The following is a 12,556-nucleotide window of genomic DNA, read 5'->3' as shown; positions in this document are numbered from 1 at the left end:
TCCATAGAGACGCGTCCCGCCCTCCCTCCTATGCCGCGGCCATTTCTCTTACCTTTTCCCGGGCTTTTTGGCTCAGCGCCATCTTGTGGAAGGTTTCTGTGCGGCGGTTTAGTTTAGATTCGGCTCTTTACTGCAAACGCGACCCAGCTGTTCGGTAAGTAGATTTTCTCTTCTTAAAGCCCCAGTCCGTTAGTTATACTTAAAGGTATACACCCCCATACTCAAAATATCTGTTTTTCTGTTCACAGATTCCCAATTACAACAAAGTGTTTCAAAAAACCCTTGCTTGATTTTGAGGGTAACCCCCTCTAGCCTATATTTTGAGGGTGACCCCCTCTAGCTTCTTTTCTAAGGCTGACCCCCTCTTTGCCTCTATACAGGGTAACCCCCTATATAATTACACAGGTACATACCTGGTATTGATTTTGAACATTATATCGTCCTTTTCTCTCTGGGTGAACCCCACTGATAAGCTGTGGATGAACCCCACTTTTTACAGGATAATTGTTTACCAGAAGTTTACATACTGTCTAAGTCCACCGCCTCATTGTACATAGTTTGTCTGCATATAATAAAAAAAAAAAGTGTGTGTGTGTGTGTGTGTATGTTAAATACTATAGTGGTGACCCCACTGTTACTGACATTATGTCGGATTTGCCAGAACCAGCAGTCTCTGCTGAACTTAAGGCTTGGCTATTCAATGCCATTACCGAATCCATACCCAAAGCTCTAGCAGCTTTCCGCGAACAGGCAGTCCTAGCCCCTACAGCGACTATTACCCAGCTGTCAGACTCCGAGGATTCTCACGGTTCAGAACGTGATGAAGCTCCTCGCAAACGCCCTTGGAAGGGCGATAGCGCTACCGCCGGTAAAGGCAAAGCGCCTGCCAAACACCCTAGAGTATCCTATTCTAAACCCAGGGAGGTTGTCTCCCAACATAATTTTGACCCACTTGAGGGTTCAACCTCTAATTATAATCTTCAGGTGGTAGATAAATACTACGCAGAACATTCGGATAATGATGCTCCACCTCATAAGACATCCCGAGACCTTTACTCTTCTGATTTTGCAAATAATGAACCCTCACTCATACCTCAAGAGGAATTCCATTTGGAATCTGACCTAACATCTGAAAACCCTAACTTAAAAGATGATACCTTATTTGACACCTCTGGCTGCCCTTTATTTGACCCCAGATGCATCAGGCACCCTAGATCTGCCGTATGGACACCCCCGGAGCACATTGCGAAATACTGCAGAATGTGGCTCTGTCGGCCTTTAGAAAAAGAGGTGAGAGCCAAATTGAGGGCAGAATGCCCACGTCCCATTATCCCGGACAAGGTGGCCAGTACACCTGAATTCGACCCCTTCCTTGTTACCTTTCTGACCAAGTCAGGGAAAGACCCCCGTAAGGGTCTAGAACAGGGTCTGAAAGCCACTCAAGATAAGTTGATGGATGTGGCGGGCCAGCTTATACAAATTTTCATTTTAGCAGACAAGGCTTTATCAGGTGGCACGTTTGATGCACATATGGTGCGAGAGTGGGCACAAAGGGCTTTATGCCTTTTAGGCAATGCCAATGTGGCAATCTCGACAGAACGGCGGAAGGCCGTCCTTTATAAAATCGATGCCAAGCTTGCCGAATTGGGCATTAAAGAACTTGGTCCAGAGGCTCAAGGCATGTTATTCGGAGACAAGTTCATAAAAGGTCTAAGTAAACACGTATCTGTATTTACTATGCTGACAAAAGCACAATCCTCCATTCGCAAGGTGTTTTGCACACAGCGTTTTTCCGGGAGAGCTGGTCGCTACAGAGGCCGAGCGACTGGAATAGCCGCCTTCACGGGCTACAGGCCTCGACCTTCGGACACCTGGAACTGGGGAAATACCCGATTCCACCACAGGCAATTTTTCCCCTCGCGCGGAGCTATCCGAGGACGTGGATCCACTTCCCTCCGCAGTCGCACTGCTACAGGTAATGGACCTTCCTTATTCTCATATTCCTATTGCAGGCCGGTTAACCCTTTTTTCCCCAACAGTGGTCTCAACTCACTCGGGATCCTTGGATCCTTCAGACTGTGTCCTGGTTCCACCTGGACTTTTCAGACGAACCGATACAAAAATCTCCTCCTATCCCGATCAAGATGTCATTGTTGGACGAGTCAACTCTACAGAGCGAACTCAACAATCTATTCACCAAAGGTGCGATCGAAAGGGTTGTTGGCCCTCAGGTCTTGAGAAGCAACATGTTTCTAGTCAAGAAAAAATCAGGAGACCTGCGACCTGTTATCAATCTGAGAGATCTGAACAGGTTCATCACATACCGTCACTTCAAAATGGAGGGAATCCATTTATTGAGAGACCTACGCTGCGATGGAGATTGGTTCTCCCGCTTCGATCTAAAGGATGCATACCTCACAGTGCCGGTAACACCAGCCCACCGCTGCCTCCTTCAGTTTCGTTGGGAACAAGAACTATGGCAATTCACCTGCCTCCCCTTCGGCCTATCTTCCGCACCCTGGTGCTTTACCAAACTAATGAAACCAGTAATGGCATCACTGCGTTCCCAGGGAATCCGGTCCATCATTTATCTGGACGATATCCTCCTCATGGCACAGGACCAAGAGACTCTTCACCTTCATACAGCCATGACCTCCGCTTTGTTGCAGAACCTTGGCTTCGTGATCAATCGCCAGAAGTCATCTCTTACACCGTCCCAGACAGTACAATTCCTGGGATTCCAGATAGATTCTGTTCATGCAGTCCTTCAACTTCCGGCAACCAAAATCAAATCCATAAAAAAGGACATTCGGAGGTTGCTGATATCACCATACCGCTGCCTGCGAGATCTAGCTCGCATCATCGGCTTGCTCTCCGCCTCAATACAGGCCATATTCCCTGCCTCATTGCACTACCGAGCATTGCAACGCCTGAAGATGCAATATTTACATCAGTCGACATCCTACGAACAACAGATCACACTCACAGACGAAGTCCGGCTAGAACTCCATTGGTGGCTACACCATATGGACGCTTGGAATGGATGAGCCATTTTTGGATCCCAACCCGATTTTCATTCTAGAATAGGATGCAAGCCTGCTTGGATGGGGCGCAACTTGCTAGAAAAATTCTACAGGAGGACTCTGGTCCCATTCGGAACGAGCACTTCATATCAATTGCCTCGAACTAATTGCAGGCTCCTTCGCAATCCGCAGTTTCGCCAAGGATGTCTAAAATTGTTCCGTGGTGCTGAAGATGGACAATGTGTCAGCAGTTAGCTACGTGAATCATCTAGGAGGTTCCAAATCGAAGATGCTTTTGGACCTGACCAAAGAATTGTATCAGTTCTGCCTAGACAGGAATATCTCCCTGCGAGCAGAATATCTACCGGGATCAGACAACCTCGTTGCAGACTGGTTCTCCCGACATTGGAGGGATTCCAGTGATTGGCAACTGAATCCACAGATATTCCACAGTCTCCAGATTTGGCGGGGACCATTAAACCTGGACCTCTTTGCGTCTCGCCTCAACAGTCAGATGGACGCATTTTTTAGCTGGTTGCCAGATCCAGCGTGCCTTGCAGTCGATGCCTTCTTACAGACGTGGCCGATGTCCGGTGCTTATGCGTTCCCTCCATTCTCCATGATTCCACGCACACTACAGCACCTCAAAACTCAAGGTGTCAAGATAACACTGGTGAACCATGGTACCCAACCATGGTACCCTTACCTCCTGGAACTGTCAGTGGACTTTCCCCTGCTTCTACCCACCTCCTGCGACCTCCTCAGGGACCCGGCAGGCAACTTTCACCTGTTGGCAATCCAGGATCATATCCGACTAGTGGCTTGGACCGTTTCAGGGGATCTTGGAATGTCTCAGGCCTTTCAACAACTGCTCAGGGACTCCTTTTGGGATTCATGGGCTCCAGGAACCAGACGCTCTTACATCTCTGCATGCAGGGCCAGCGCTTCCTATAGGGCGAACTAGGCAGCCGCCTAGGGCGCCATATAGGAGGGGGCGCCCTGCGCCCCCATCGCCGGCCCTTTAAATGCCACAGCCGCCTAAGCGCTCAGGAGGCTGCCGTACTGCCTCACCTCCTCTTCCCTGTAGCATGGCCGAGCTCCTCTCTGGTCCGCGACCCGCCCGGACTGACAGTGTGTGCACTTCCTGTCAGTCCGGGCGGGTCGCGGATCGCAGACGAGCTCGGCCACGCTACAGGGAAGGGGAGGGGGGAAAACATTACAGGGAGGGAGGGGGGAACAATATTACAGGGAGGGAGGGGGGAACAATATTACAGGGAGGGTGGGGAACAATATTACAGGGAGGGTGGGGAACAATATTACAGGGAGGGTGGGGGGAATATTACAGGGAGGGTGGGGGGAACAATATTACAGGGAGGGTGGGGGGAACAATTTTACAGGGAGGGAGGGGGGAACAATATTGCAGGGGGGAGGGTGGGGACAATATTACAGGGGGGAGGGTGGGGGTAATATTACAGGGAGGGTGGGGGGAATATTACAGGGAGGATGGGGGGAACAATATTACAGGGACAGGGAATGAGGGGGGAGTGGAGAAGATTGGAGGGAGGGGGAGAAGAAGAGAAGATTACAGGGAGGGAGGGAGGGGGGAGTGGAGAAAATTACAGGGAGGGAGGGGGGGTAGAAGAAGAGAATATTAGGGGAGGAGGAGAAGGGAGGGAAGGGGTAGAAGAAAAGAAAATTACATGGGGAGGGGAGAAGATTACAGGGAGGGGGAGAAGAGGAGAACACAGGGAGGGGGGAATAAGAGGAGAACACGGGAGGAGATGAGAACACAGGGAGGGGGGGTTGAGGAGAACGTGGGGGAGGGAGAGACCACTAAAGGAGGGAGGGGTGGTGGAGAGACCACTAGGGGAGGGGGGGTGGAGGATAGACCACTAGGGAAGGGTGGGGAGAGATGAGAGATCACTAATGGAAAGTCGGGGAGAAAAGGAGACCACTAAGGGAGGTGGGGGGGAGAGGAGAGTCCACTAAGGGATGGAAGGGAGAGCTCTATAGGACAGGGGGCAGGACAGGGAGCTCTTTCACACTACACACACACACACACACACACACACAGAAACACAACATGCTTCCCTTACATACAGAGAAACACACAATGCATCTATTACACACACACACACACACACACACCCACACACACTGCAACCCTTACACGCAGGGCCGGACTGGGAAGAAAATTCGTCCCGGGCAATTTTTAATCACAGCGGCCCACTAAGAAGGGGGCGGGGCAGAGAGGGTGTGTGTTTTGTCATCACTAATGACAAACACGCCCCCTCTCAAAGTGAGCATGTTGGTTCAATGCTCTTCCAGGGCAGACCATACGCAGAACTCTGCTAAAGAGCTCTAGCATGAGAAAAAAGCCCTGTATTTGTTCTGCACAGCACAAGCAAATTTAATAACATGCTTGCACTGTGTTTCCTTGCAACTTGTCTCTGGTGTCTCTATAAATGGATACCAGGAGACAAAAATGCCAGGAAAGAGTATTGTGCATGTGTTTGGAGCCTGCTTGTGGTATTACGTGTGTGTAGAGTGAGCTGATTGTGGTGTGGTATTGTGTAATAAGGTCGGTTTTAGTTGTGTTGTGTTTGTGGTGTAATGTAATGCATATGTGGCTATGGACTGTAGAGAAGTGTGTATAGGGGAATGTAGCAAGTGTGTGCATACAGGTTATAGTGTGTGTGTGTATAGTTGATGTAGTGTTTGTAGAGAGTGTGTGTTTAGGGGCAGTGGCGTACGTACCGGGGTCACAGCTGCGACCGGGCCCGGCACTCCAGGGGGCCCGGCCGCCCTGCGGCCCCCCATGACCGGGTAGCAGCTGCCATGCTTTGCGGCCCCGGCCCTTGCAGCAAACCGCCGCAAAGCGCGACCGGGCCCCCTGTGATTACATCATCACTGCTGGGAGGAAGTGACCGCACGTCACTCCTCCCAGCATACTGAGATCCCGCGCGGGAGGAAACAGAAAGGAGGAGGGAGTCAGAGTGGGAACTCTGACTCCCATCAGGCTGAGCCACCACTAAACCCCAGGGAAAGTCACACATGGTAGGAAACATTTTGTGTATTTGTGTCTCTGTATGTGTGTATGTGTGTGTCTGTGTCTCTGTATGTGTGTATGTGTGTGTCTGTGTCTCTGTATGTGTGTATGTATGTGTGTGTCTGTGTCTCTGTATGTGTGTATGTGTGTGTCTGTGTCTCTGTATGTGTGTATGTCTGTGTCTGTGTCTCTGTATGTGTGTATGTCTGTGTATGTATGTATGTCTGTGTATGTATGTTTGTGTCTGTGTCTCTGTATGTGTGTGTGTGTGTGTGTGTATCTGTATGTGTGTATGTGTGTCTGTCTGTATGTGTGTATGTATGTCTGTGTCTTTGTGTGTATCTGTATGTATGTATGTTTGTGTCTGTCTCTGTATGTGTGTATGATTGTGTGTCTGTGTCTCTGTATGTGTGTATGATTGTGTGTCTCTGTATGTGTGTATGATTGTGTGTCTGTGTCTCTGTATGTGTGTATGATTGTGTGTCTGTGTCTCTGTATGTGTGTATGTCTGTCTCTGTATGTGTGTGTATGTATGTCTGTGTATGTATGTGTGTGTCTGTGTGTGTCTCTGTATGTATGTGTCTGCATGTGTGTCTGTATGTATGTGTCTGCATGTGTGTATGTATGTGTCTGTTGTCGGTGTGTGTATGTGTTGGTGTCTGTATGTATCGGGTGGGGGCACAGTCAGCGGGGAGTTTGAAGGACCCAGAATGTGTATAGGAGATCTAGTGAGTGTGCGTATATAACGGATTCAGAGTGTATATAGGGATCTAGTGTGTGTATGTGTGTAGATGATCCAGAGTTGGGTAAAGGATGTAGTGTGTGTCTGGAATGTAATGTGTTTAGGGGTGCAGTATGTGTGTGAGGGGTGCTATATTATATAAATATGTTTGGAAGTATTGTGTGTATGTGAAGGGTGCAGTGTGTGTGTGATGGATGCTGTGTGTGAGGTGTGATGTGTGTGAGGGTGGTGTGTGTTGTGCTGTGTGTGATTGATTTGTGTGATGGTGCTGTGTGTGAGAGTGCTATGTGTGATGTGTGTGTGTGGGTGCGGTGTATGATGTGTGTGAGAGTGTTGTGTGTGATGTGTGTGAGAGTGTTGTGTGTGATGTGTGAGAGTGCTGAGTGTGATGTGTGAGAGTGCTGAGAGTGATAGTGCTGTGTATGGTGTGTGAGAGTGCTGTGTGTGCTGTGTGTGAGTGTGCTGTGTGTGAGTGATGTGTGTGTGAGAGTGCTGAGTGTGATGTGTGTGAGAGTACTGTGTATGATGTGTGTGAGAGTGCTGTGTGTAAATGTTGTGTGGGTAAATAAACAAATAAAAAACTAAGGGGGGTAAATAAACAAATAATAAAACCTGGGGGGTAAATAAACAAATAATAAAACTAAGGGGGGATAAATAAACAAATAATAAAACTAAGGGGGGTAAGTAAATCTTTCTTTTGCCTAGGGCAGCAAAAATCCTTGCACTGGCCCTGTCTGCATAGCGTCTCTGGAGTTGCTGGTGTTTGGAAAGAAACTTTGATCCCTTTTCAACATCTATAATTAATATTCTCAATTTCCTGTTGTCTCTGTTCGACCAGGGTAAATCCTACCGGACTATTAACGTGTTTCGATCTGCTATCTCTGCAGCGCACGTTCCTATCGAGAGTTCTTCAGTAGGCAAACACCCTTCTGTGTGTAGACTCCTGCGGGGCATCCGCATCGCTAGACCTCCGGCTCCCAAATATAATCAATTCTGGGACATGGCCATTGTGCTCACATTCTTAGAAGCTTGGCTGGACAACGAGGCGCTCTCCCTATGCCAATTGTCAGCCAAATTAGCTCTCCTCCTTTGCTTGGTCTCCTTTCGAAGAGTCTCCGACATCAGGGCTTTCGACTTTCATGCCCTTGCTTTCACACCGGAAGGGGTGAACTTTCACATCACTAGACGCACCAAGACCAATTCATGTACAGTGAGCTACCGCTATTTTTCGGAGAAACCCCTTCTCTGCGTAGCCTGTTGCATAAGACACTATATCTCTCACACTACCCCTCTCAGGGCACCTACTGGGCCCCTCCTGGTGTCTTATGTGCGACCACACAAACCAGTCTCGTGCCCTACCATCGCTCAATGGATTAAATGGCTACTAGCCCTGGTCGGCATTGATGCGTCTTTCGGGGCTCACTCGGTTAGAGGCGTGGCCGCCTCCTCTGTATTCATAGCTGGAGGTTCCCTGGCGGAGATTTTATCCTCCGCTGACTGGTCTAGAGACTCCACTTTCCGTACCTTTTTATTTTAGACATTCTCCACACGTTTCTTTGTCCATGCTATCTACGCGTTAAAATAGCAAATATGAAGCCTCCTGTCTTGCCATAAAATTCGGGATTATTCTAACTTTAGTGACCGAATAATCTAAATTTTATTAAAGACAGGAGGCGAATATTTTCCCAACCTGGAATATATTTACCCACCCTAATAGGTAAGTATATCTTACTACCTCCATCTCTAACTAGGTGACTAACATTCTCTCAACTTTTCTAGCCTATACTCGTTAGTTCATTATTATATGTTAAGCTTGCATTCAAATTGGACGTTAGTTTCATTACATTTTAATTTGGTTTTCACTTGCCCTAGACACCAGACCGTTAACTATTATATGTTATAGCTTGCACTTAAATTGGACGTTAGTTTCATTACATTTAATTAGATTTTTCTCTTGCCAAAGAGACCATACTTTCACGATGTCTCTCTTTCCTCCTAGTGTGAAGATCACTTGTCCTCTCTGTCTAAAGTCTCCCCCGCGGGTTGAGCATTGTCTTCATCCTATCGGATACTTACACCGTTACCTACTCATCGTTCTAATGGTTCTACGTTTACATGGTTGACTCTACGGTTGTTCGGCTACATCAAGAAAGAGGAATTGGGAGGAGCTTGATGGCAGTTTATATTACTGTGTTGCATGCTGATTGGTTAAACTTTTTACACTGATTGTTAACTGTTTCTTTGCTGCTGGGAGTTACAGTAAAGAAAGATAAGCAAATATGAAGCCTCCTGTCTTTAATAAAATTTAGATTATTCGGTCACTAAAGTTAGAATAATCCCGAATTGCACGTGCATCTGGTCTGAGGTCCGTGAGGAGAGTGGAGAGCACCTGCCGCTTTCATTAGTTCAGGGGAGCTAACATGGTCACATAGTTACATAGTCGAAAAGAGACTTGCGTCCATCAAGTTCAGCCTTCCTCACATTTGTTTTTTTGCTGTTGATCCAAAAGAAGGCAATAAAACCCAGTTTGAAGCACTTCCAATTTTGCAACAAGCTAGGAAAAAAATTCCTTCTTGACCCCAGAATGGCAGTCAGATGTATCCTTGGATCAAGCAGTTATTACCCTACATTGAAAGATTATATCCTTGAATAATGTATTTTTGCAAGTATGCATCTAGTAGTTGTTTGAACATCTGTACGGACTCTGATTAAACCACTTCTTAAGGCAGAGAATTCCACATCCTTATTGTTCTTACAGTAAAAAAAACTTTTCTTTGCCTTAGACGAAATCCTCTTTCTTCCAGTCTAAACGCATGACCTTGTGTCCTATGTAAAGTCCAGTTTGTGAATAGATTTCCACACAATGGTTTGTATTGGCCCCAGATATATTTGTGTAATGTTATCATATCCCCTCTGAGGCACGTTTTTCTAAACTAAAGGGGTTTAAATCTGTTAACCTTTCTTCAAGGTCCATTCCTTTTATTAATTTTGTAGCCCGCCTCTACACTTTTTTTTTAGTGCCATAATATCCTTCTTTAGAACAGGTGCCGAAAATTGCACAGCATATTCAAGATGAGGTCTAACCAGTGATTTTTAAAACGGCTAAATTATATTTTAATCCCAAGAATTAATGCTCTTTTTCATGCATGACAATACCTTATTGACATTGTTGCATAGTTTGTTGTCTATAACAATTCCAAAGTCCTTTTCGTGTGTTATCTCTAATTCGCTTCCATTAAGGGTATACGAAAAAAGGAAGTAATAGGCGCTCACTATAGTGATCAGGCACAGTATACAAAACAAGGATTCCCCAACCTTGTGAGTGTGTAGTAGAGAAACAAAAAAGGAGACGTATACCGCGCCTAGTAATTTACATATGTAGAAAATACATACATGGGTCTTTGAATTATCCAATAAATCGTAACCTCGGAAAAGAATTAAAAAATAATAGTGCAATACAGTAAGTTAAGTCTTAAAAATAATTGGTAGCTATATGCAATCCACTCACATTTAGATGAGCTATAACAGAGCTCTGCTGTGAAGCGCCTGGACGGTACGATCCCCGTCTATGGATTTGTAGTGGTCTCCACGGATGTTTCCAAAGTGCAATATGCGTAGTTGATATAAAGGAAAGATAGCAGCAATATGGTGAAGTAAGTACCAATATTGTAAAAGGTAATAAATAGTATTGTACTTACACTTTCCAGAGCATGTGACCTACTCTAGTGTAAACAGCTTAGGTGGTATAATCCCCACCACGGATAATCAGGATACCAGGAAATGATAAAAATAATGAATAAAAAGTAACTTTAAAAGTATACTTTAATATAAACAAACAGAGTAATAAAAGGTAAAATATAAAGTCCACTTAACGCGTTTCGCCTGATAGGCTTCTTCTGAAGAAGCCTATCAGGCGAAACGCGTTAAGTGGACTTTATATTTTATATTTTACCTTTTATTACTCTGTTTGTTTATATTAAAGTATACTTTTAAAGTTACTTTTTATTCATTATTTTTATCATTTCCTGGTATCCTGATTATCCGTGGTGGGGATTATACCACCTAAGCTGTTTACACTAGAGCAGGTCACATGCTCTGGAAAGTGTAAGTACAATACTATTTATTACCTTTTACAATATTGGTACTTACTTCACCATATTGCTGCTATCTTTCCTTTATATCAACTACGCATATTGCACTTTGGAAACATCCGTGGAGACCACTACAAATCCATAGACGGGGATCGTACCGTCCAGGCGCTTCACAGCAGAGCTCTGTTATAGCTCATCTAAATGTGAGTGGATTGCATATAGCTACCAATTATTTTTAAGACTTAACTTACTGTATTGCACTATTATTTTTTAATTCTTTTCCGAGGTTACGATTTATTGGATAATTCAAAGACCCATGTATGTATTTTCTACATATGTAAATTACTAGGCGCGGTATACGTCTCCTTTTTTGTTTCTCCATTAAGGGTATACGTTGCTTGTGTATTCTTTACGCCGAAACTTTATTATGATCTAAATGAAAAAAGGTGTGGGAATGACAGTAACAAACAAAGGTTTACCACTGAATATTGTGATGCGACTGTAGCAGTCTTAACTTAGATTGTAACTTGAGGGAAGAGTATTTGCAGTCCCGACCAGCTAAATATGCAGGTCCAAAATATGAAGGAAGGAATTTTTTTCAGAACTGCCACATTCACTCGAAGCCCACTCATCTCCTTCAGCATCCCAAAAAGATTAAGCACATGTTCTGCTAGATAATAAAGTGGCAAACACGCTGCACCACCGACATCACAGGACAGTTGCCTATAAAACTAGACTTCTGACGCTGGGCTACAGCTTCATTCACCTCACAGATCATCATCTTCATCTGGCAGTGCAGTGGTTTGAGCAATCTGTAAATCTTGCTCATACTGTGCTGCCAATGCTGGATCCATAACAACCTCTGGTGGTGCTAGAGCAGGTATGGCTACAAACTCAAGATTGGGATCTCCTATCAGTTTTCTGGCAAGCCAAAGGAAGGGCTTCTCAAAGTTGTAATTACTCTTTGCAGAAATGTCATAGTACTGAAGGTTCTTCTTCCTATGAAACACAATTGATTTTGCTTTGACTTTTCTGTCCTTTATGTCCACTTTATTGCCACAAAGGACAATAGGGATGTTTTCACATACTCTTACAAGATCTCTATGCCAATTTGGTACATTTTTGTATGTGACTCTGGATATAACGTCAAACATTATGATGGCACACTGGGCTTGAATATAATAACCATCTCGCAGACCACCAAACTTCTCTTGACCAGCGGTATCCCACACATTGAATTTAATAGGACCTCTGTTAGTATGGAATACCAGAGGGTGTACTTCGACACCAAGCGTGGCTACATATTTCTTTTCAAATTCACCAGTCAAATGACGCTTCATAAATGTTGTTTTACCAGTACCACCGTCTCCAACCAAAACAAGCTTAAACTGCACTTGAGGTTCTCCTTGGGCTGCCATGGTTTGTGTCTTCCCATTATACCAAATACACTAGGTGCCATATCAATCTAGTAGAAACAAGTTCAGCGGTTTCCTCCAACAACTCGTTTCAGAAAAAAAAATTTAAAAAATTCTACATATATTTTAGTTAAATACGTATATTGGGCCTCACGCTGCCTTTACATTGTATAGGTTTAGGACTTCCATTGAACCATCGTCAGGTCCTCAAGACACTTACGTACATATAGTGACTG

The 12,556-nt window shown here is 45.2% G+C and overlaps 1 protein-coding gene across 1 annotated transcript; it reads right to left on the bottom strand.

Moving 5' to 3' along the window:
* Positions 1-11,331: 11,331 nt before the first annotated feature.
* Positions 11,332-12,331, bottom strand: LOC134583455 (GTP-binding nuclear protein Ran-like). Its single transcript, XM_063440377.1, has one exon. The coding sequence runs from the start codon at positions 12,321-12,323 to the stop codon at positions 11,673-11,675; it is 651 nt and encodes a 216-aa protein (XP_063296447.1). The 5' UTR covers positions 12,324-12,331; the 3' UTR covers positions 11,332-11,672.
* Positions 12,332-12,556: the final 225 nt, after the last annotated feature.

Source organism: Pelobates fuscus, chromosome 13 (assembly GCF_036172605.1).
Source record: "Pelobates fuscus isolate aPelFus1 chromosome 13, aPelFus1.pri, whole genome shotgun sequence".
Classification (NCBI taxonomy): domain Eukaryota; kingdom Metazoa; phylum Chordata; class Amphibia; order Anura; family Pelobatidae; genus Pelobates; species Pelobates fuscus.
The sequence above is the reverse complement of the archived record's forward strand: the minus strand, read 5'-3'. Positions and strand labels throughout refer to the sequence as shown.